General features: G+C 40.5%; 1 protein-coding gene across 2 annotated transcripts in view; it reads left to right on the top strand.

The window, feature by feature from the left end:
• The window catches only part of LOC149246492 (protein HASTY 1-like), a 330,616-nt gene that overhangs the window by 7,729 nt on the left and 297,351 nt on the right, over positions 1-25,536 (top strand). The window contains exon 2 of one of the 2 annotated variants that reach the window (XM_089457942.1): positions 19,877-19,978. In XM_089457942.1, coding sequence (XP_089314068.1) covers positions 19,877-19,978 — 102 coding nt within the window. Of the gene's footprint in view, positions 1-19,873; positions 19,979-25,536 lie in introns of both variants that reach the window. The other variant, XM_089457941.1, reaches the window with a different exon arrangement.

The raw sequence follows: 25,536 nt of genomic DNA, 5'->3' as shown, positions 1-25,536 counted from the left end.
TCATCCCTTGGAGAATTCTTCTTGTGAGGACATTCTGTAGCATAGTGGTCGAACCAGTTGCAATTGTAGCACCTTCCTTTTCTTCCTTCTTTGAATCCTTTCTTGGATCCTTCACCTTGTCTCCTCGGACCAACATTATTCTTCCTTTTTGCATGAGTGGAGAAAAAAATAGGTTCATTTCCATTTGAAGGCTTGACAATTTCCATCATCCTAGTCTCCTCTTGAGTGCTTCTAGCCAATAACTCATCGAAACCAAGTATCTTGTCATTGTTGAGAATGGTGGTGACAAATACATCCCATGGTCTTGGAAGACCCCTCCAAGAGCATGAGAGAGAGCATTCTTGAATTGAGTTATTCTCAAATAAGAAATAACTTCTCCAATAGATAACAAGACGTTCTTGATTGAGTTATTCTCATGAAGTAGGATTGAATAGACTCCCCTTTATCCATCTTGATATCCTTCAACTTGTTTTTGAGAAAGAGGATTTGATTTGCATTGTTAACTTTGAACATCGCAACCTACTTATCATGTTCCTTAGAAGATCCCAAATCAGAAATATAGGCAACCAAATGCTTTTGAATAGAGTCAACCAATTTTTTCTTTTTGCTTTGACCTCACCTTTTCTATGCTTTGTCTTAGCAGCAGCCGGTGCATTTGAAAGAGGCTCCACCACTTTTCCCTGCACATAGCCCAATACTTTATGTTCCTCCAAAGTTAGGTCCAAATTCATCTTCCATGCATGAGAGTTAGATTTATCATTGAGCTTGTCCCCAATCTTTAAGTAAGATGTAGAAGCCATTGATATTTGTCCAATAGATCTCTCTTAGTGATTGCTTTTCTCTCTCTTGCTTGGGCTTTGTCTTCACTTGGGCTTTGATCCCATGTTAATTTTAGTTAACAATGGTATGTTCTATGCTTAACACAATTAATTCAATGTTCTTTTAGCAGCCCAATGACAATTTCCAATTTAGTTTTCCAATAGCAATCACATTAACCATAAATCACATTGATAGTAATTGTATATAGAACATGAACAACAAAAGCAAAAGACAAGCCAAGACAAGAGGACACTAGATTTGGTAGATGCTAAGGAAAAACCCCAAGATGGGGAAAACCCTTTGATCAATTCTTCTTATTATTATAACAAATGTTCAATAGAGAGAAAGTACAATAAAGTCAAAATTGACTTGCCAAATGATGATTAAAGAAGCCTTGTCAAATATGAAACTTTCTGCAGCGGTCAACAACGCTAACCAGAAAGTCAACGTTGGTCAAAGTAGCAACAAAATGTCCTCAAAGCAACTCGGTCATACCCAGTGAAACTCGCCTTGATAAGGTGGTCAAAGTCAGTCCAAAAGAGTCCTGAAAACAACGGTCAAAGTGGATCAAACTCTGTGGTCAGGGCTGTGGTCAACCCTGTGATATGTCTGCAGTCAAAGTCAACAAAATGTCTTGGTTCTTGTGCCAATATATGTGGCTTGCCAAAAATGAAATTTAGGCACAAAAACCGCAGTCAAAGGAGGTCAAATCACCCTTTGTCAACTTTGGTCAAACCTGCAACAGTCTTTGAAATTTCGGCCCTGTAATTCATCCTGCAATTTGTCCTTTTTATGTCACACATGTGAGGAAAAGAGATGCCCAATAAGTTGTACGAATCAATCAGATGATGAGAGAGAAGAATGAGTGAGTGAGTGAGTGAGGCGCCAAATGAGGGTCAAGAGACATACTCATTGGGCTTCATGAGCCTACATGATGATGTGGCCAACCTTGAAAATTTACATAGGTGTGGGCATAAATTCAAAAATACATTTCTACTTGTCCAAATTTGATGATCTTTAGGTTGATTTTGGTCCTCGCGAAAAGAGGAATTCAATGCAATCATCATCTCCATCAAATGAGCTGTCCAAAGTGGAATTTGGCCCTAGTTGCCAATTTTAACACTCACTCTTAAGCATAATCCCTTTACTCAGTCCGAATGAATACAACAACAGCTGATGTAGTTGCTAGCAAGCACACAATTTGCCCACACAAAAGAAAAATTTCACTCCTTAACTTGCTTGTAACACATTGAAAAGAACAACTAAAACATAGAAATCTCTGCTGCTAATACTCGCTGCAAATCACACTGACTTATTTTCTTTGCTCCATGTAAGTAGTAGTGGTCCATCTCCTTTATATGTGACGAAGAAGAGCATGTTACAAAACATGTTAAAAATGACATGAAGAGTGGCGCATCTCACATGCTTATTCATGTGCCTCACAAACATGGAATGCATGTGCCATGCATGACGTGCAACCCCCAAAATGGTTGTGCCATACATGATGTGCAACCCTTAGAATGGTGTGCCATGCGGGTAGTGTGACTTTTGGACTAAATATGCCTTGAATGATGGAAATTTCTCCCAGAGTAGTGTGCCTTCTGCAAGAGGGAATCTTTCCCAAAATAGTGCATTATGCATGCGTCCCAACAAAATGTGCCATGCGTATGGGAATCTCTCTGAGAGTAACTGCTCCCTCAACGTGTAAATCTGCACCCTGCCATAAAAGAATATGTAGGCATGCATGCATGTGCCTTACTGATGTGATACTGCATTGTCTTCTCCATCATGTCTTCATAAGCAGCTTGCCATCCTTGCATGAAGATCTTCCTCACAATGGACAACACGGTTGGAACAACCAAGTAAACTAACAATAAATCTGCTATAATGACATGTGCTTATAAGTGAGTGAAAATCAAATCTAATATTTCCTAGGTTGAAGTATGCAAGATCTATTAGTTTGAGGTCCAATCTCTTTTTTTCCCTTGTATCATGTTCCACTAAACTAGAAGAAAATGGTTGGATGTGTGTGTGTGTTGCGTTTCTAGAGAAAAAGTTCATATTTGCATCTCTATGATTATTCATGAAGATTATGTTCAACCAACTACATAGTCCTACAAACAGGGCTTTGATTCCATCACATACTCACTAGTAGTAGAGTATATTATTGTCTATAGTTTAAGCACATAGCTCATTTTGCAAAATAGAAAGCCCTGCCTACTAGGATATGGTAGTAATCAACAATTCAAAAGGAAATAAAAGATCAGTAGGATACTTGCCTGTGTTGCATTGTGGGGGTTAGATGTTATATGTAATATTCCCCTTGGGAAATTACCCTTAGGGTTGAAAAGAGCACACGACAAATTTGTACCAGTATCACAGTGTTTCTTCTAATTTCAAACAGAGATCATATTGAATGCACAACAGCATAAACAAGTATTTGATATTAACAACAACACCAACAACACATGGCAGGTTACAAATTCACAATCTCACCCCTAGTGCTGTAACTGCTGTTACACCAGCAGATCTTGCTGTACAGTACTCATCAATTTATAAACAGTATTAAACTATAATTGAATGCACCAGAAATATTCACAAGGATTACAACATCAGTTACCCTATCAGCAACTCTGCACATTTGACACAAATAACCAACTTACAAGATCATTGGTTTCCTTGCTGCCTCAGGAAACACGTTAACAATGCCTGTTACTGCTCAAATTGCACCTCACAGACCTTGCTGCCTCTGGAGATGTTCCAACTGACCTTTGCTGCTGCCTTGCTACTATCAGAAAAACCTAACAGACCTCGGTGTTGCCCTGAGGTTATCCTAACAGACCTTGCTGCTGCCCAGAGAAGCCCTAATGGGCCTCGCTGCTGCCCAGAGATGCCCTAAGGCCTTCGCTGCTGCCTGGAATGAAACTCTGCTGCTCCACATTACCTTCCTCAGCCCCCTTGCTGCCTACACTTTGCAACCCCAGATATTGCTTTTAGAGAGGAACCGCTGCCATAAATAAGACTTCAGAAGTGGCCACAGCCACAGGGACCAGGGTTGTTCACTCTAGCCCTCACTGCCTAGAATAGAAGATTTCCCAGCTTGGAGTGCCCTCAGAGACCCTCGCTGCCCAAAACAATGCCTCAGGAAATCACACTGCCACAGATTTCTGCATCCTAACTTCAAAGCTCACACTGCCACAGAAAATGCCTTGAAGGTAGGCCATTGCCTCAAACTGTCTCATAAACCCTTGTTGCCACAAAATAGATGAATGTCACCTCAGAAATTATGCTAAACAAAATAAAGAGAGATGGACTGGCTAGGGTAGAATCTTTCACCCCCGAAATCAGCCAGAAAAAAGGGATCTTAAAACCCTCAAGATCCTCAGCTCACAGATCAGAAAGAACCACAATCCCTGATGAACAAAAATGAATCTCCTCTGTTATTTTTATAGATTTCCTTTGGGGCTTCCCTCCTAATTTGAATATGAGTGACGAACAATTTTCCCTCCATTTGCCCCATGTTTGGTTTTTATTGCGAGTTTTCCCTCATTTATTCCAAATTATCTAATGTTACCACAACATCATCAAATAATGGGTTTCCAACTTTACGAATGACTATAGCTTACAGGGTTAGAGAGGCTACTATATCCTCCCTTGGGCAATTAATTAGAAGAGGACATCACAGTCCCCCCTTCCCAATATTACTTGCCCTCAAGCAATTGCAAATTCGAGTGTTGCAAGATCTATTCTCTTTCCCATGTGGCATCTTCTTTAGGCAAGTCCTTCCACCTAATGAGATATTTTGAGATCATTTTGAGATCTTCTCTCTCGAATAACCATGATAGCTTCGGGAATCAATTCTAATTGTCCTTTCTTGTCGAAAGGGGGTAGCTTGGGTGAAGTAGTAACCAGCTAACTGACAACCTTCTTAAGGCATGATACATGGAACACGTGATTTTGCTTCCCTTTGGTTGCCCCAACTCTTATGCTACTTCACCATTTTGTTTGAGAACTTTGTAAGGCCCATAAAATCTCGGTTTTAGTTTTTTTGCACCGCTCTTCTTGAGTGAAGAGTCTATATGGCTGTACCCTTGGGAAAACTAAGTCTCCCACCTCAAAGTTGCGCTTTGTTTTGTCCCTGTTTGCATACATCTTTTGTTAGTTTTGGGCAGTCTGCAGGTTCTCCTTAAGGACCTTAAGGATGTCTTGGCTCTATTGTATCCAATCTTTGGCTTTTGGAGCCGTACTATCCCCAAATGCTCAATTGACAAAAGATGGAGCGTCATACCCATGTAGTGTCTTGAATTGGGTTATCCCAATGGATAGATGATAAGTGGTGTTGTAACAGTGCTCCTTGAGATGTAACCATTTGATCCATGCCTTCTGCGTTCTTGTCACATAGTTACGAAAATATCCCACAATCCATTTATTCACAATCTCTATTTGGCCATTTGTTTGAGGGTGAGAGCTAGTACTAGGGGTCAATTCCGTGCCCACTAGTTTGAAGCACTTTTGTTGGTTGAAGAGGCTTAACCAACGACTCCTCTTTCGACTGCTCCTCGGAAGGCAGCTCGCGAGATCTTCTGAAAGCCCTATCCTCAATGAATTTTACATCTCGTCGTACTACTACCTCCCTGCTCCCTGGAAGATAGATTCTGTATGCCTTAGCGTTCTCGCTATATCCTACCAGGTATCCCTTTTCTGTAGTCTGATCCAACTTCTTCCTTTTTTCTTTAGGTATGCGGCAATATGCTAGACTCCCAAATATCTTGAAATGACTAACTTTAGGTGTCTTCCCTATGAAGACTTTCTCTAGAGTAATCTTGCCCACTGCCCGATGAGGAGTCTTGTTCTGAACATAGACTGTTGTGTTGCATGCTTCTGCCCACAGGAATTTTGGCATATCCTGATCATACGTCATGGCCCTAGTTGCTTCTACAATAGTCCTGTTCTTTCTTTCTACTACCCCATTCTGCTCCAAATTATATGGAGCTGTCCACTCTCTTTTGATGGCCTCCTTAGTGCAAAAATCAGTGAAGTCCTTATCGACATATTCTCCACCATTATCTGAGCGCAAAACTTTTATTTTCTTCCCAGTCAGATTCTCCACTAGAGCCTTGAACTCCTTGAATCGATAGAAAACCTCATCCTTGGTTTTCAGAAAATCCAAGTTTTCCTTGAGTGGTCATCAATGAAAGTAAGGAAATACTTGGCATCATTGAGAGCTTTGACGGACATAGGTCCGCAGATATTAGAGTGTATCAATCCTAGTACACTCTTGGCCGTGTGTTTGCTCCTAGGAAATGCTGCCTTGGGATACTTTCCTAGAACACATCCCCTGCATACATCATCTCGTTCTGTACTCAGATCCGAAACTTCTGTTACAGTGCTCCTAAGAATTGTCAGAGCTCCATGGTGCAAGTGACCCATTCTTCTGTGCCATAGTTCTTTCAAGTCCTTGTCTCCATGACTGCCTATTAGTGCCATTGATGATTCTAGTTGCAATCTATGCAATCGATTACTTTTGATCCCAATCTGCACTTTCATTTTCCAGCTCGGGTGTTTGACGTATACCTTCTCCTTGATGAAGTAGACGTCATAGCCCGTGCCTTGTAGTTGCGACATAGAAAGTAAGTTCATCCCCAATCTTGGTACATGTAGTACGTTTGTAGCACGAAATTGTTCTCCCGATTTTGTTTGAAAAACTGTGGTACCCTTCCCTTCTAGAGTACACTTTGCCTTGTTCCCCATGGTGATCTGAAAGTTCATCTTCTCTTCTCGATATTCTGAGAAACACTCCTTGATTCCCGTCATATGCCACGAAGCTCCACTGTCTATATACCATACTTCTGATGATGCAACACTAGTCATACACGTCACTTCTTCTTCCAGCCTAGAAGCCAACATAGAGAAATCGAAATCTCTTTCTCTTGTGCAATCTTCTGAAAATCTGTGTGAGTCCCCTGACGTGGATGCCTCTGCATTGTGGTCTCGACCCATAAATGATTTTCCCTTTGTGTCTCTGATTACTTGCTCTGATACCATGTGAAAATTCTATCACTGCGGCAATTGATTTATTTTTCCTAATTATTCCACAATAAGTTATTTATGAAATTACTTCAATAAACATTAAAATAAATACTGTTGCAGATATCACACCGTAATATAGAAACAAACATATGCACAAGCATTAACACATTGACACAGATATTTTGGACAACAATCCTCGGAAAAACCCAATGTGGGAAAACCGGTGCAGCAAGGGAGAATTTTATTATTCAACAATTTTTCTGACAACAGGGTGCCAAACTGGCTTACCCATAGAGAGAAATAATTCTCTAGCACTTCTCCCAATCCCAACGTTACCTCGGTTGGTCTCCGTGTGGCTCTCAAACTCTCTGCGTCAACCCCTGCTTGACTGCGTTAGCCCTGGGCCTCTCTTCGTCATTCACTCAGGCCCAACAAGTGACTGCGCAGTGTTCTGCTGCCTCTGCGTATGCCTGAAAAGCCCTACGTCTGCCTCTCCTGTCTCAGCGTTGATCTCCAGTGGCTAATCCTGCCTCTCTGCTCTGTACTTGCTGCCTCCTGACTGCTCGCCAGACCACTGGTTCAGTTTCTCAGCTAACCCCTCTCCAGAAATTGAACTGACTAGTCTCCCTTAGTGTGTTCTCCAAGTGACTCTCAAGCCTCTTCTTATACTTTTCTTGTTGACAAATCAACGACCGAGATTAAGTCCTGAATCAACGGCTAAGATTAGATCTGGCTTGATCGATGACTTTTGGACCATTCTAACAGAGTTTTATATTAATACACATTAATATTTTATTTTCCCTAAGTTTAGACTTAGGGACTTCATTAAAAATATTAATTATTTTAATATCTCCCAAACTGTTTAGAATCTGCCCAAACCCTTTCTGAGTATTGGAGATCTCATGTGCCTTAGCCTCTCCACCAATTTTCATGGCTAGAGCACATCCAATGCTACCCCAAATCAACAAATCATAGGCCTGAATCTTACTTACCCATTTTCGCTATCTTTCATTGAGGTCCTTTTGCTCTGGGAAGTGTTGTAAGCTATTGTGATCTGTTTTGAGCACGAACTTGCCCCCTACCAAATACTGTTTGAATTTCGTTAAGGCGTGCATAATGGCGAGCATCTCTTTGTCACAGATGGAATAGAGTCTCTTTGGATCCCTAAGTTTCTTGCGCTTGAAAGCTAAAATGCAAAGGGGCATTCAAAGGGTTTGCTGAGTCTCTTTCTATCCATTTGAATGCCCCTTTCTTTTTCAAGTCTATCAATATTGTGCCTAACTAAGAGAATCCTTTGACAAACCGCTTTTAATAGTTGCAAATCTCAAAGAATCCTTGTAACTCGGTAAGGTTCCTAGGTGTGGGCCAATTCAGTATGGCTTGTATCTTATCTTGATGCACTTGTACCCCTTGGGTATTGGTTATGTATCCCAAATAAAGGATCTTGGTCATCTCAAACTCGCACTTTGATGCCTTGGCATAAAGTGATTGCTCCTTCACAATACCCATAATATGATGTAGATGTCCTAAGTGCTCCTTCCATGTTTTGGTGTTTATGACGAGGTCATCAAAGAATACCAATAAGAACTCCCTCAACTGCTTGTTGAATATGTGGTTCATACATGATTGGAAAGTGGCCGGTGCATTGGTCAGTCCAAATGGCATGGCCAAGAAATCAAAATGCCCATTGTGGCACCTGAAAGCTGTCTTATACACATCTTGCTCTTGGACTCAAATTTGATGATATCCTGACCGTAGATCAATCTTTGAGAATTATTCTTTTCCATGCAACTTTTCTAACAGTTCATCGATCTTGGGAATGGGACACTTGTTTTTGATGGTCTTTTTGTTTAGTGCGTGGTAGTCAATGCACATCCTCCACGTGCCATCCTTCTTCACCAAAACTATTGATGAGTTGAATGGACTTGAGCTAGGTCGGATGTGGCCCATAGCTAGCAGTTCTTTGATGGCCTTCTCTATCTCATCCTTGAATTTTTTCTGGTGTTTGTAAGGTGTGTGATCACAGGTTTGGACCCCTCTTATTTTTGGTGTGCCCAAAGCCCCTATCAAGAGGTCTCCCTGAGTGAATCTCTCTAAAAACCCAGTCATGCTTATTCAACAATAGTTGAATATCGACCTGATACTGTTGGCTACTAGCAAATGACTTTTGGGTCGTAATCAAACATTCTGCTGCGCAAGGTACATCTCCATGCCTAAATATAGCCTCCATTCTCATAGTTGATATAGTTCGAGGACTGCAGTTGGACATACCTCTGAATACTACCTTCTTGCCACTTGTTGCCTTGAATTCATTCTCCACTGCCTAGTAGTTCATTAAAAATTTTCCCAATGAGTATGACCATTGTACCCCCAATACGACATTGGTGTCTGCAAGATCTACTACATAAAAGTCATCTGTTAATGTATAGTTACCTATTGTCATGCTTAAACGTGGGATCACTTGCTTACATGTTATGTTGTGGCCATCAACTACTAGAACATTGTAGCCTTCAAACTCCTCTATGGGAATACCTCTCCTTGACACCAAAGTTGCATAGATGAAATTGTGTGTGGCTCCACCATTGACCAATGCTATGATTCATTGCCCCTTTATGACCCCCCTGATCCTGAATGTGTAATACCTAGGGACTCTAGAAAGAGTGGCAATAGTACCACCCTTGATTCTTCTCCGGGGACTCTCATCTCCTTTAGCCTCCTCAAGGGACTGCTCTTCTTCGAAATTGTTAGGCTCATTGCTTGGTGCTGGTATTGTATCTTCTTCATCATTGCTGTCTGACACTACTTCAATATAGTGGACCTTCCCCTTGCCCAAGCATCTGTGACTTGGTTCCCAGGGTTCCTTGCAAGTGAAGCAAAGTTTCTTTCTTCTCAGCTCACACTGAGTCTCATCATCGAACCCGTCCTTCCCTGGTCCACTCTATTTGAAATGGCTTCTTATACTTGTTCTTATGAGGAATGAATGGTTTGGATGGAAATTTAGCTTTAGGTATTGCATTTCCCATGTCTCGTGTCCCAGTGATGGCATCTTGTAAGGTAGTGGGCTTGAAAGCCTTGACCCAACCACACAAGGGTTCAGCTAAACCTTTTGTGAAAAGCATGATCAGTCTCTACTCAGATATCTCTATCTTCATGATCACTACTTGCTGAAATTCTGAAATGTAGCACTCTGGTGTCTCAATCTGCTTGAGCTGGGCTAGCTATATGAAATGTATCTTCGGATCCTTCCTGTCAAACCCGTTTATCAATATTTCTGTGAAGTCCTTGTAGGAGGTGATGCTGGAATGTCCCAATGTGACCAATCCGTGGTACCGCCATTCATGCTCTTCCCCTTCCAAATGCAGGGTGGCAAATTTGATAACCTCTGCTTCCAACATTGGGTTAAGTTAGAAGTAGATGTCTAAATTTTGTACCCAAGCCGTTGCCGAACACTTGGATGACCCATCGAAAGAGGGAATGGATAGTTTCCCAACCTTGTGTAGTAGATCATGGTTCTGCTGTGTGCCCTTGGGCTTGTTTCTATACTTAATGATACTGAACTCATTAAAGGTCATGGCTGCTCGAACATCTTCCCCTAGTGATCATATTCCTGTAAATATTTTGTAAAATCTCCATTCTGTTTTGTGGTTTTTTGGATTGCTGCTCTTTGACCATCTAGAAACTGGGGGTGACTTCTACTAGTTGCCTCTACTTTAGCTTGTGTAAAGATGTTAAAGGAGGCTGTATTATGGTTGTTGCTCCCCTCTGCAAAACTTTTGTTACGCAATTAGATCCACTAGCAACATTGTTACCTGCATTGTTTAGATTTTCCACAACCTGGGCAAAAAATTGGGCCATCTGCTGCCTGCCCTTGTGCCAATAGTTGAGCTATTTGCTGCTTTCCTTGGGCTAGCTGCTGTTGCTCCCTTGCTAGCCCCCTGAAGATGTCAAAAGGGTTAGCATATACTGGTTGCTCTTCCCTGTCTGCCTTGACTGAGTCTTCTTCCTGACTGTAACGTTCTCCCTGTCTTTTGGAAGCATCTAGAGTTCATATGCTCACAGGCTGGTAGGATGCATAGCTTTGATACCACTGTAATATTTCCCTTGGAAATTACCCTTAGGGTTGAAATGAGCACATGACAAATTTGTACCAGTATCACAATATTCCTTCTAATTTCAAACAGAGATGATTTTGAATGCACAACAAGGAAAACAAGTAGTTGATTTTACCAACAATACCAACAGTAGTTACAAATTCACAATCTCACTCCTAGTGCTGTTACACCAACATATCTCGCTGTACAATACCTCATCAATTTATAAATAGTAGCAAACTTTTATTGAATGCACCAACAACATTCACAAGGATTACAACATCAGTTACCCTATCAACAACACTGCACATTCGGCACAAATAACCAACTTATAAGATCATCGGTTTCCTTGCTGCCTCAGGAAACACCTTAACAATGCCCGTTACTGCTCAAATTGCACCTCACAGACCTTGCTGCCTTCGGAGATGTTCCAACAGACCTTTGTTGTTGCCTTGCTACTATCAGAAAAACCTTAACAGACCTTGCTGTTGCCCCGAGGTTACCCTAACAGACCTTGCTGCTGCCAAGAGAGGCCCTAATAGGCCTCACTGCTGCCCAAAGATGTTCCAAGGCTTTCATTGCTGCCTGGAATGGAACTCTGCTACTCCAGATTACTTTCCTTAGCCCACTTGCTGCCCAGACTTCACTTCACTGCCCCAGATATTACTTTTAGAGAGGAGTCTCTGCCATAAAGAAGACTTCAGAAGTGGCTGCAGCCACAGGTCATTCACTCAAGCCCTCGTTGCCCAGAACAGAAGATTTCCTAGCTCGAAGTGGCCTCAGACCCTTGCTGCCCAGAACAATGCCTCAGGAACTCACGCTGCCAAAGAATCCTGCCTCCTAAGCCCATGCTGCCACAAAAAATGCCTTGAAGGTAGCTCGTTGCCTCATACTGTCCCAGACACCCATGTTGCTACAAAATAGATGAATGTTGACTCAAAAATTATGCTAAACAGAATAAAGAGAGAGATGGTTTGGCTAGGGTGGAATATTTCACCACCAAAACCAACCAGAGAAAAGTGGTTAAAAATTAAAACCCTCAAGAGCCTCAACTCACAAATTAGAAAGAACCACAATCCATGATGATCAAAATGAATCTCCTCTCTCATTTTTATAGATTTCCTTTGGGGTCTTCTCGCTTAATTTGAATTTGAGTGGCTAATAATTTTCCCTCCATTTGCCCAATATTTGGATTTTATTGCAAGTTTTCCCGCATTTACCCCAAATTATCTAATGTTACCCCAATAACATCAAATAATGGGTTTCATCCTTTACAAATGACTATAGCTTATGGGGTTAGATAGGCTACTACATTCTCCCTTGGGCAATTAATTAGAAGAGGACACAACACTTTAAATGTTTGTTCCCTATAGCTTACCTTCATCCAAAGTAGCAGTTGACTTTGCTTTAGTTTCAGCTTCCCTGTTGTTCTATCTATATTTGTGCCTGACCTGAATCCTTTGGAACTTCTGGGCAATTTCCCTGGCCATGTCAATTTGGGTCTAAGAGTGATGTTCCTACCTTGAATTCTCCCTTCAACCATGAAATTACCAACTGTGATGCCCGAGAGATGGAGATTTCAGCAACATTATTCTCTAGGGCCGGGGCATCATAATTTAAATAGCCTCGATCTCAGCATCATTGTTAGTGCCCTACCCATTTCCATACCTGAGAGATATCCACTTGTTTCTACTCAGCCATAGAATCTTTTGGGTTATCAGTTCGAGATAGTCATGATGGGCTTACACTGCGGGAGTCTTGGTGACAATACTATCCAAGGTCATTTGAGCTAAAAAGTATGTCACACATTTTGACACCTAGCTGAGTTTCATGCCCACCCCTATTTATCGCTATTCTATTTCACGTGTCTGTCATGCTTCGGAGGGTTCAATGCATGGGAAAACTCTAGCAAGACATGATACATATTCTTTTCAGCTCATCAGTCCTTAATATCGCTCATGATTTAGGGTCATGATTTTAATTAGCATGTGGAGACCACCTCTTTGCTTTGCTGCCTTGATTTGGATATTGGAATCTAAATCAGTGCTGTAGATGTAACCAAAGGAGACATAAATAGTTGGATTCATGATGTGTTCTGTAAGGTGTACTTGGAAGTCACTTGTACCAATCCTAAGGAGCTTCTCACCAGAATGCTGATCATTTTTTCCATATGTAGACTAGTGTTTGTCTTCTAGAGATACTTTAGAGCATAATATGTTAGAGATTTCCATTGGCCCAACTTTATATTTGCTTACAACAACTTTGCATTGAGAAGATTGCCACCTTACATGATTAGATTCTGCAAATTTGAGCTTGAGATTGACAATTGTTTCATTATGAGATGTCCCATCTATCATGGCAGATTTCATTGCCTGTTTAAGAAGTTAGTTGACTTGCTAAGGACCATCATGTATTGTGATGATTAGGGATATCTCGCCCCATTCATTTGGGAAGACACTCATTGTTGACAAAATCGTCTCGCAGAGAAATTTAGCCATTTTCATTGTTAGTGATTAAAGGCATCCTACTTCTAGCCTTATAATCTGAACTATTAAAGACCATTTGAGTGTATCACTTCTATAAGGATTGTTCAACAATAATGGTTACAAGGGTCTCATGTAAGAGGGAATAATACCTTGACTTCTATCTCCCCTTCTTTAGCCTTGAATAATAGTAGAGATTGGTCACTACTTTGAGGCTAATAAAGCTTTTGGCCTCATTGCCACTAGGGTTTTTGTTAAAATTGGCAACTAGGGCCAAACTACACATGGGTCATCTTATTTATGATAGTTGATATCTTTCTTGGATTCCTCTCTTCGAGAGGTGTAGGATTGATCTAAAGATCATCCAATTCTGATGTTACAAATGAGGTTATGAATTTATTTTGATTATGGTCAAATTGTCAAGGTCGGCCAGCAAACTTATGTAGGCTCAGAACTCCAACAATCACGTCTATTCATCTTCAACGTTGCATATAAATAGAAGGTGACTTAGTCTCATTTGGACACACTCATATTCACACTTCTCTCTCTCTCTCTTCTCATTGATTGGGTTTGGATTTCTAGGCCTCTCTCTCTCCACACTTCCGAAATTTCAGGAGAGCGAAATTTCAGAAGGTCAAAATTTCAGGAAATCGAATTTCTGGACAGTTTGACCAAGCATTGACCAACATGCATTGACCTCCTTTGACTGCGTTTTTGTGAGGGCTATCTCTATTTGGGCAGGCCGCATTTCTAGGCACATAAATTGAGGCTAAACATTGACTGTTGACCAGCGTTGACTGCAGCTAGGGCTGACCGTAGGTGTGCTGTTTGACCAAACTTTGATTGGGCTGATTTGATTGTTTTGAGGGCTGTTTTATCTTGCTGTTTGGAGGCTAAAGTTGATTGAAGTTAACCGATTTGCTGAGGGTCAAATCTGCCTTGTTGACCAAAGTTGACTTTTCTGGTTAGGGCTCTTTTGTTGCTGTTATAAATTATCAGATTTGTAAATTGTGCTATCTCTCTCTGCTGAACTATTGAAGACTAAAAGAAGATTTGATCGAGGATTTTCCCACATTGGTTTGTCCCTAGTTGGTGCCACATCTTGTGTCTTCTTGTCTTGGCTTGTCTTCTACTGTTTATGTTTATGTTCTATCTGCATTTTACTATCATGTTGATGTGATTGCTAATCTGAATATTGATACTGGGCTAATAAAGAAATTGAAGTAAAATTGCTCTAAAGCATAGAACATACCATTGTTGCCTAAAATTAACATGGTATCAGAGCTGAGGTGAAGACAAAGCCCAAGCAAGAGTGAAAGAGCAATCACCAAAGACAGTTGGACAAGGACAAAAGACTCAATGGGTTCCTCATCCTACTTCCCGGCTGAAGACAAGCTCCATGATAAATCTGACTATCATGGATGGAAGATGTCTCTTGATTTGACCTTGGAAGAAAAAGAAGTGATGGATTATGTGCAGGGTAAAATCCCTGAACCTCCTTCAAATGCACTGACTGCTGCGAAGACCAAGTACAATAGGGTTGAAGTCAAAGAGAAGAAGATTATCCTGGATTCCATTAACAAGCATCTGGTGGCCTATATCTCCGAATTGAAGACCTGCAGGGAGATCTATGACAGGTTGGTTGGCATGTTCAAGGTTAGTAATGCTAATCAAATTCTATTTCTCAAGAATAAATTGAAGGATATTAGGAAGGGCAAGGATGAGGACATTCAATCCTATTTCTTGAGCATTACTGAGATAAAGAATGATCTACTCTCGATTGGAGAAGTCATTCTTGACAGGGAACTTACTTTCACCACCCTTGGAGGACTCCCACTTGAGTGGTATGTATTTAGAACCACTATACTCAACAATGATCGAATTCCAGGGTTTGAAGAATTGATGTCAAGATGCATTCAAGAAGAAGCAAGAATGTTGGTGCAAGAAATGCCTTCTAATAGAAGCAACCCCACTGCATTCTCTGCTCATGCTAAGAGGAAGTACAATGCAGGTTCAAAGAAGTAAAGTCAAGGAAGACCGGGATTCAAAAATGGAAAAGAAATTTTAAAGATGCTTTTACTCTTGGGTTCAGGGTTAACACTTTATATCAAGTTGGAGGAAGTCTATTAAGATCCATGTCTTGTGACACATCTCTACAATTTGAACTATGGCACCGGAGGTTTGCCCATCATCATTATAAGGCCCTACCCGATGTGAGATAGATGGTGATAGGTATGCCCGAGTTCAAAGTAGAGCATGAAGGTGTATGTCTGGGATTTGCCAAAGGAAAAATTACAAGGGGACCGTTCCTCTCAAGTAATAGTAATACCACAAATATATTTCAATTAATCCACTTCGACATATCGAGTATGATGCTCGTAAACTCTTTGGGAGGATACTTATTCTCGCAAGACCTGGATCAATTTCTTGAAGAAGAAAGATGAAGTGTTCACTTGGTTTCGACACTTCAAAGCCTTGATCAAAAACCAATTCGAAAAGAAAATCAAGATATTGAGGATTGATAACGGGACCGAGTACGAATCCAATGAATTCCAAGGTTATTGCAAAGAAGCTGGCATTAAGAGGGAGACTACAACGCCATACACTCCTAAGCAGAATGGTGTGGTTGAAAGGAAGAATCTCACTATTGTAGAAGTAGTTCGTCCCATGCTTCATGATCAAGGCCTTCCAAAGTTCGTATGGGCTGAAGCTGGAAATACCGCCGTGTATGTTCAAAATTGATGCCCTCATCAAGCATTGGACTCCAAGACTCCCGAAGAAATGTTCATTGGTAAGAAACCCAATGTCTCTCATTATAGAATTTTTGGAAGTTCTGTATATTTTCATGTGCCGAAAGAGAAAGGAAGCAAATTCAGTGCATTTGGGAAGAAAGGAATCTTTGTGGGCTATAGTGAAAATTCTAAGGGATATAGAATTTATGTGGTTGGTCAAAAGGAAGTTGAGATAAGTCATGATGTCACCTTCGACGAAGATACGACCCTCAGGAAGATCAACAACCGTCCTATCCTAAGGAAGGACAAAGAAGCTGACACCTGAAATCAGGGTGAAAAAGAGGACGAAATGATCCCTGATGTTGATGAACCTATGGATCCTATTGATCCTCCTCCTCATGAGCCCTCCTCCTCCAAAAGGAGACCCTCATGGCTTATGGAGACTCTTGAGGATGTCGAGAGACACATTGCACCAAGGGGGACTTTCCGTAAAAGCAAGAAATCGAGCAAGTATCGAGGATATTTGACTACCATGAGCACTATCATTCAAAATGAGCCTTCATCATTCGAAGAAGCCTTGAAGCATCAAGTATGGAAAGATGCTATGAATGAAGAATACGAGTCAATTATGAAGAATGATGTCTAGGATGTGGTCCCTAGACCCCAGGACAAATCGGTTGTCACCTCTAAGTGGCTGTATAAAATCAAGCATGGAGCTGATGGAAGTGCAAAAAAGTTCAAGGCTCGCTTTGTTGCTCGAGGTTTCTCTCAAAAGGAAGGTGTAGATTATGATGAGATATTTGCACCTGTTGCCCTATACACCATCATCCGCTCGATTATAGCCCTTGCTGCCTCACAAGGATGGAACCTACATCAGATGGATGTTAATATCGCTTTCTTGCATGGTTCAATCAAAGAGGAAGTCTATGTGGAACAACCGGAGGGGTTTGAAGTACATGATCGGGAATCTCATGTATGCAGGTTGAAGGAAGCTCTCTATGGGTTGAAGCAAGCATCTCGGGCTTGGTATGAGAGGATCGATAGCTATTCGATGAAGCTGGGATTCACAAGAAGTGACGCCGATCCAAACTTTTACTTTAAGGTTGAAAATGATAAACCTCTCATTTTGGTACTTTATGTGGATGACCTATTTTTGACAGGCACAAACCCTCTCATTCACAAATGTAAGAGGGAGTTGGCTTTTGAATTTGAGATGAAGGACCAAGGACTGATGCACTATTTCCTAGGGTTGGAGGTCTAGCAAAAGCTAGGCGAAATTTTCCTCTCTTAAGGAAAATATGTTGTGAAGATATTGGAAAGATTTGGAATGGTGGATTGCAAGCTTGTGACTACCTTGATGGAACTTAACTTTAAGAACTTATGTGATAGTGTTGTTGGACCTGAAATGGGAAATGCTTCTGAGTATCGTCAACTCATAGGAGCACTGATGTTCTTGGTGAACTCCCGTCTAGACATATGTTTTGCAGTTAACACATTGAGCCAACACATGGTTGAACCTTATCATATACATTTGATTGCTGCCAAGAATCTTCTGAGGTATCTTCCGGGCATTATCACTCATGGACTGAGATACACTGCCGGAAATGTGAGGCTGCATGGTTATTCTGATGCTGATTGGGCTGGTAGTGTGGTGTATCATAAGAGCACTTCTGGTTGCTATTTTTCTTTGGGTTCTGCTTCGATATCTTGGATGAGCAGGAAGCAGAAATCGGTTGCCTTGAGCACTACCGAGGTCGAATACATAGCTGCTAGTATGGCCTTCTGTGAAGTTGTCTGGTTGAGGAAGTTCTTCAGTGAGCTGTTTGGACATGTGCTAGATACCACCGTGATCCTTTGCGACAACCAGAGTGGGATTCGATTATCAGAGAATCCCGTGTTTCATGACCGCTCGAAGCATATAGATATCAGGTACCACTTCGGCCTCTCTCTCTCCACACGTCTGAAATTTCAGAGAGACCAAATTTAGGAGAGAGAAATTTCAGAAGGCCGAAATTTCAGGAGACCAAATTTTTGGATAGTTTGATGAAGTGTTGACCAGCATGCATTGACCTCCTTTGACTGCGTTTTGTGAGGGCTCTTTGTTTAGGTAGGCTGCATTTCTAGGCACAGAAATCGAGGCTAAACATTGACTGTTGACCAGTGTTGACTGCAGCTAGGGCTGACTGTAGGTGGGTTGTTTGACCAGACTTTGACTGGGCTGAATTTGACTATTTTGAGGGCTGTTTTATCTTGCTGTTTGGAGACCGAAGTTGACCGAAGTTAACCAATTTGCTGAGGGTCAAATCTATGCTGTTGACCACCGTTGACTTTTCTGGTTTGGGCTCTTTTGTTGCTGTTATAAATGATCAGATTTGTAAATTGTACTATCTCTCTCTGCTGAACTATTGAAGACTAAAAGAAGATTTGATCAAGGGTTGCGCCACATTGGGGTTTGTCCCTGCGCTGGTGCCACATCTTGTGTCTTCTTGTCTTGGCTTGTCTTCTACTGTTTATGTTTATGTTCTATGCATTTTACTATCATGTTGATGTGATTGCTAATCTGAATATTGATATTAGGCTAATCAAGAAATTGAAGTAAAATTGCTCTAAAACATAGAACATACCATTGTTGCCTAAAATTAACTGTTGTATTTATTGCATTCTCTCATGTCTTGCACATTTTGAAGTAACCTTGGTCTTGGACTTGTTTTTTCTGCCCTTTCTTCTTACTCCTTTCCATTTTTTCCTTCTAGTATTTAGTTGGGAGGTGTGATTAAATAGGTGTGCATGTTGATCTAGAGAAGATCCATCAGTTTACCCCAATTATTGAGTTTTGAAACTTTCTTGGCACAGCGATCGTTGACCACAACCTTATTTTGGGCTTCCTTGATGTCACATATCATGTACACCGGACATTGTTTAGTCATTTGTGGATGTTAATTTTGATTTAATCAAATTTAACTATTATATTTGAATCTTTTAAATGAACCTTTTGCACCATATGCCCTCTATTTAATATCCTATTTCAACTATGGTATTCACGTTGTTTAAAATTTTAGAAACAATTGATATATTTAATGTTATGATTATGTCTTTGAGCTTTCTATTTTCATGCAATTCCTAGATGACTTTGCTATATTTTCAGGCTTATGATACGTAATCAACCTTATTTGGTTTTAAATTTTATGCTTTCCAACTACGTTAATCTCATCATGTAGATGTGTTCTTTTCTTTATGCTTGTACATGGAAGCTGGATAGGCCCATTCCATTGTATCCATTGTATATTCTACAAATAGTATTTTTCCCTAAGTGGAATAAGATGCACATAGGGTATTCTGCTGAAAACATTGTAAATTAATCGCTGATGTATTTGGCCGTTGTTGTCAAAGGATGGATTGAAGTTAATGACTCACTAGTTGTCTCATTTCTATTTGAATTTTAAACCTTAGGTGTGATAACAAAAGTCTCGCACTTTATTTATTTAGCAAAGTCCTTACAGACTTTCCATGCTTAAAGTACTGTGAGAAGTATTCTGCTTTAATTTTTCAATCAAGTGTTTGAAGACTCTTTGTTCTTACCCTCTTGTCTTTAGTAATTTGTTTTTGGTAGTTTAATCTTCTACAAGCGTGCTACCTCTATAAGTAGGAATTATAATGGGAAGAACTAGTCAATTGGCATCTTCATTGTGTAAAATTTGTTGTACTCATGTGGTTGAAGCAGATAAAATCAGGGGATGTCCGTGTTTTAGCAAATACTTCATGTGCATTGGTGAGACGAGAAAGGTCTTCTGAAATTCGTCTTTATGGATTCAAAATGCTACAGGTACATATGCCATTATGTGTTTTAACGTTTATTAATAGGATGATGTGCTTGTAGAATTTCTCCATGTTTGTTTGGAAACTGTGATATCTTTCTTGTGTGATAAACTTTGGATGTGTGTTACCTTATGCATTCTAATATGATAATATGGTGTTCATTTGATCACTCACTTGTGTATGTTTGTCTCTTTACGACAACCATTGTTTTATATATTCTGTCTTCTTGCTCTAGTTCTGAAAGCTTTGCAGTTGAAAACACCCATTGTGATTCTTAACACTATGGTATGTCTGATTACTGCCATGTACAAATGGAAATTTAGTATGATATGTGGAAATGGGATTTTGACCCTTGTCAATGTGAGGGATTGGTTGGGTTAAAACCCTTAATGTGGGTTCCACTCTTGTTGACGAATCATCCAGTTTGTGGTATTGGTTACTGGGTTCATTTTAAAGTATTATGTTTTGATATTTTGACAGTAATGTAAGTAGAATGCACGAAATAAATCCTAAACTAAGAAAGATAGGAGTAGCGCTAGAAATGAGATAATAAAATGCACATCAATAGCATAATAAGACTATGTAATACAACCTAGATATTTAATAGATTGAAAAGATTGAGTATAAAGAATAAGGTCACTATAAACCTATGCAACACAACCTAGATTTTCATTAGATTGTAAAGAATGATTTTAAACAAGAAGCTCAATATACACTGCCAAACGCAAATGTAATCTACTTGCTAGATTAGCATTCATGTATTTATGAGCTTAAACATGAAGACATTCACAAGAGTTATTCACAATAACCCATAACAGAATTGCAAATATTTCACAACATCCATCCTCAGAATTTTACTACAACTTTATTAAAATCCGGTAAGCATTCTTAGAAGTGAGATTACGCAGGCATAGTTTTTTTTTTTTGACTATAACGGTTAAATTGCATTGATAGGCGGCAAAACAGCTGCCGCGTACTTGGATAATACATCGCTGTTTGACCCAATGTTGCACGAAGCGGGAGCGAAGCGGAAGCGTTTTTTGGAAGCGGGGACGCCGAAGCGTCATTTTCCAAAAATCTAGGAAGCGAAGCGTCTGCTATATATATATATATATTTTATATTTTTTTGCATTTATACTCAAAACAAACATCCCAAATACCAAATTAATTGTAGAAGACATGAAAACATGCATATTTTTGCATAAATCAAGATAGATATAACATCCATTGTACATTAATGATCTAGAATCTAGATTCTTCTCCTCTTGTCTAGCCTTTGCCTCTACCTCGATTGTCTAGGGATATTAGTCAACATTGCCCAATTTTGATCAAACTACCTAATTCAAGACTTAAAATATGGTAGAAAAAGCTTAACATGTTTGATCGATGATTTTGACTTGATTGAAAGGTAATTTTTTGCTAAGGGCGTGCCGCGTGACAAAGGAGTTCAACAATTAACACCAACCAACACCAGGGTACATATAGGGCTTGGTGCTCTTGATTAAATGCTAATCGCATACCTTCATACTTGATATAATCTAATGAAATGCCACAATCCCATTGATCCTGAATACCTGAAAACTGTTAAGTCTGCTGAATTTTGAATAGGATATGAAATTCTATTTTCTCCATATGAAGTCCAATGAGGCTGGAACCACTCTCAAACATTCTGAGTCATTTCATTTTCATCCTTTTACTTTAAGAATTTAACATTACCATGAGGGAGCATCTGCTATATTTATATTTTTTTTTGCTTTCATTTGTCACCCTAACCCAAGGTGGACCCACCCCCAACAAGCAAACTCACCTAAAATTTTAAAAAAATTGAAAAAAAAAACGATTTTCTAAATGCTTTTCCGGAAGCTTTTCTGGAAGCGTCTGGGAAGCGCCGTACGAAGCGCGCTTCGGAAGCACCAGCGCTTCCAAATTTCCAGGAAGCGTCTAAAAAAGCCGGAAGCGCGCTTCCGGCCAAGCTTCCTAGGCGCTTCCGTATGGGACGCGCTTCGGGGCTTGGAACCGGGGGGGGGGGGGGGGCGCTTCGTGCAACACTGGTTTGACCAAGAATTTCTTGTTACACAGAAAGGGGTTTCGCGCTTTGAAACAGCAGGAGGTGTCGCCTTTGAGGTCGGACCACGATTGGAGGTGCTTGCCTTGTCTCTGCTCTGGAATCAAAAGCTTGTAATACTGCAGTTGTTAACAATGAAGACCGGTGCACTCACGCACAGCCCAAGATGCCACCAACCGACCTATGCCCAACTTAGGTTGAATCCTTGACGAATTACGGGATGATAATCCAATATGCTATAACAAAGCCCTCGGTGCTCATACCATAATCATTAGCAACTATAGTGCATACATAGAATGTACCCTTCATGCAATTAGATCAAACCTGGAACTTGTTGTCTACTTGTCTTCAGACATTCACTCTCTGTCAAATGCATCTACTGAGGACTGAGCTTCCAGTGCATCTGTTGGACACCTAATCCTAAAGGGTTAGTGTGGAAGCCGAAAAGACTAAGCAGTCCAAGAGACCTTGGGATCTGAAATCCAAGAGTCACACATTGTACTATAAATGTATATCTGATGTTAATAAAAATATGAACTCATTGATTTATCTTTCACATTGTTTTGCTGTCCATGTGTGTTTAACATGGTATCGGAGCCACTTGTTTTTCTGTGGCCTGTTATGTGCATGTCAGTCCTGCACCTCTGCCATCACTTATGAATATTTTCTCAGCTAGAATTTAGCTGCCACCTCTTGCATATACCTGCGCTGCTCCTCCATATTCCATCTCTGCTCTCTGTCTGCCTGAAGGTCTGTCCATGAACGTTTGCTGCCTCTGCCATATGCGTTTTAAAACCTGCGCTCTGGACTGCCCATGAATGTTCCTGAAAGAAGCGCTGTCCTGTCCAGCGCTGTCCATGCTGTCCCATTTACAGTTTATTCAAACCGCTGCATGACTTCGGCTGCGTATATGCTCCCCAGCCTGGCTGTCTGTCAATTGCTTTGAAGAAAGAAACCAGGAATTGCAACGGCTCGATCAATTCTCTTCAAATTAATTGGAGGAGGTATTTTATGGCATTAATATTAGAAATTTTCAAGGGCTTAATTGTATGGAGTAGTGCTGGATTGAGTACTTGAAAGGGGGCCATATTTTTTGTCAAACATTTTGTGGATGTGAATGCTTGCTAGCGTAAGAAGAACGTATGGTTTTCAAGGAACTTCACATATTTTAACACAATTGACGAAGATTGTAGAAATGATTCCTAACCCGGTCTATGACCTGAATGTGACGAACCGACATAGCGATGAAACCCTCTTGTCTGCTCAGAACAGATTTTAGCTTTAGATATTCTTCCTGAGGCCTGCAAACAAAGTAAACTATACCCGCATCAGTTTCATAAAGGTAATCGTTGTTCTGCGTCGAAAATAATGAATGATAAAAGAGAAGTAGGTGGTCATTGGCTCTGCCTGTTGAGATTGAGTTGAATGGGGAGCTATTATTCTTCGAACGACATTGAAATGCCGATGCCAGACAAATCCTTTCATTATCCAACAATAAAAACGATGCAAAAATAGCAGATAACACTCTAACAGCGAACTTCACATGCCCAAATCCAGTGATTTTCAGAGAGATCTGACTGAATAATGAATGTTTTTATAGTATCGGTTTTAGGAATCTCATTGCGACCCTTTGGTCCCATCATCACCTTCACTGCATCTGCAAGTTGTTCAATACCTTGCAGCATTGCTGACCGTGCATCAACTCCAAATCGGATCTCTTTTGCAGCATAATTTCTACTCCAACCGAATCTGCTAGCAGTCTGTATACGAGAGCTCCGCCTCCCGATTGTAGAAGCTACGGATGCTGCTGCTCTATACGTCTTGTATTAGATCTTCTGAAGTTGAAGATGAAGTGAAATGAAACGAAGCGAATATACAGTCAAAACAGATGGGTGTTTTAGCCGGTTAATAATGTCACTCAAATGCAACAGTCGAGTTGTACTGTTACTAAAAGAGATGGCAGTTTGAATGTTGTAAGACGAGCGCCTTCAGAATATCTTCACTGTGCCTACCAAAGACTCTGATGCATGCGTCCCTCGCCTGCTGCGATGCATGTCGTGTAATAAATGCATGACTTTCTTCGCCTATCCAACGCTTGGCTTCTTTTAACTGCCGGGCTACCATGACCAGGATTCGAATGTCGCCGGGTACAGTATTTTGAATGGCCTCCATTACTTCTTCTCCAGAAGGAACGCAGTCCTCCATACAAAGCGTATCTAACCCGATGTTTTTTTTCCGTGCGTTAAGGGATGGAGAGAGTCTTTTCTAATCTAGTTCTCATAGGTCCCAAGATCGGAAGAGAGGCATATTGTTGAAGGTTTCCGCTGCCTCTCGAAGCCTGTTGGTGTTACACAATTTTTTAATGCGTTTCTCTGCACTGTAATTGGCATTGAATGTGTGGGATGAGTTTGGGATTCTTTTAAGAAGGCAATTGATATGCGCGGTAAGCTCATTCATGTTGTTTGGCAGAACATAAAATGAAATGTTTGATATAGAAAGCATGGTGAACGAATTGAGATAGAGATTCAGAACAGTTTGAGTGAATGAATGCCCACACTTTTAAAACTTCAATCCTGCTGTTGTATTATTTTCTTTTCAGATCCATCTCTATTTCCACTCCACTCATTGCTGCGCGATCTTATCTTTATCTCTAGTGACCCATTCGTGTATTGTTCGGTAGAGTGGTCTGGGTTAAACTTTGGCTGCCATGAGAAGAGTTTTGCTGTTGACAGAGAAAACCTATTGATTTTGTAAATTTGAAGGGAAGGAAGAAGCTTTTGTTCTGCTTGGACTAATTTTCAGAGAGAGATTTGCTGAACTTTTTGCATCTAGATATATTTTTTTTCTGTAAAGAAATGACTAAAATTGGTGAAATATTGGAGTTCCTAAAAACTCTGATACATTCCTCTGATCATGGTACAGTAAGACTAAGCAAAGCTTCTCTTGTTGACATTAGAACCTGTTTGCATAATGTACAAGAAGATATTGAGTTTTTGCAGCTTGAGACAAAGCTACAACAGGAAGAATTACAGCAGTGGAGTCATCATTCTGAACCTGTTTTTGTTCAGAAGATTGAAACAGATTCCCATAAACAGCAAAACAATAATGTTATAGTTCATTCAGATTTAATACCCCATAAAGCAGTAGCTGTACATGCAGATGCAAAAACTCAGTCTGCACTTCCCAAGCCCATCATCAGACCTTGGGAACAGCTTGTCCACAACAAGCACAGAACTGGTCTTGGATATGACAAGGACTTGTCCTTTCATATTCCAGACTATGCCAAGCCCATTCAGTTTCAGAGTGCTGGATTCATTCATGACAGTTCACCTGCTCCTCATGACAGTTCAACTTCAGCTGTTCCAGATTCTGCCCCTCTTCCACAGCAACAACAACAACAACAAAAACAACAGATTGTGAAATGCCAACACTGTGACCGAGTTGGCCATATGAAAGATCACTGTTTTGATCTTCATCCATGTGAGCACTGTCATAAAACC

This window comes from Pinus tabuliformis, chromosome 7, assembly GCF_031772625.1.
Source record: "Pinus tabuliformis cultivar Carrire ecotype Pingquan chromosome 7, CPIR1, whole genome shotgun sequence".
In the NCBI taxonomy this organism is placed as follows: Eukaryota; Viridiplantae; Streptophyta; class Pinopsida; order Pinales; family Pinaceae; genus Pinus; species Pinus tabuliformis.
The sequence above is the reverse complement of the archived record's forward strand: the minus strand, read 5'-3'. Positions and strand labels throughout refer to the sequence as shown.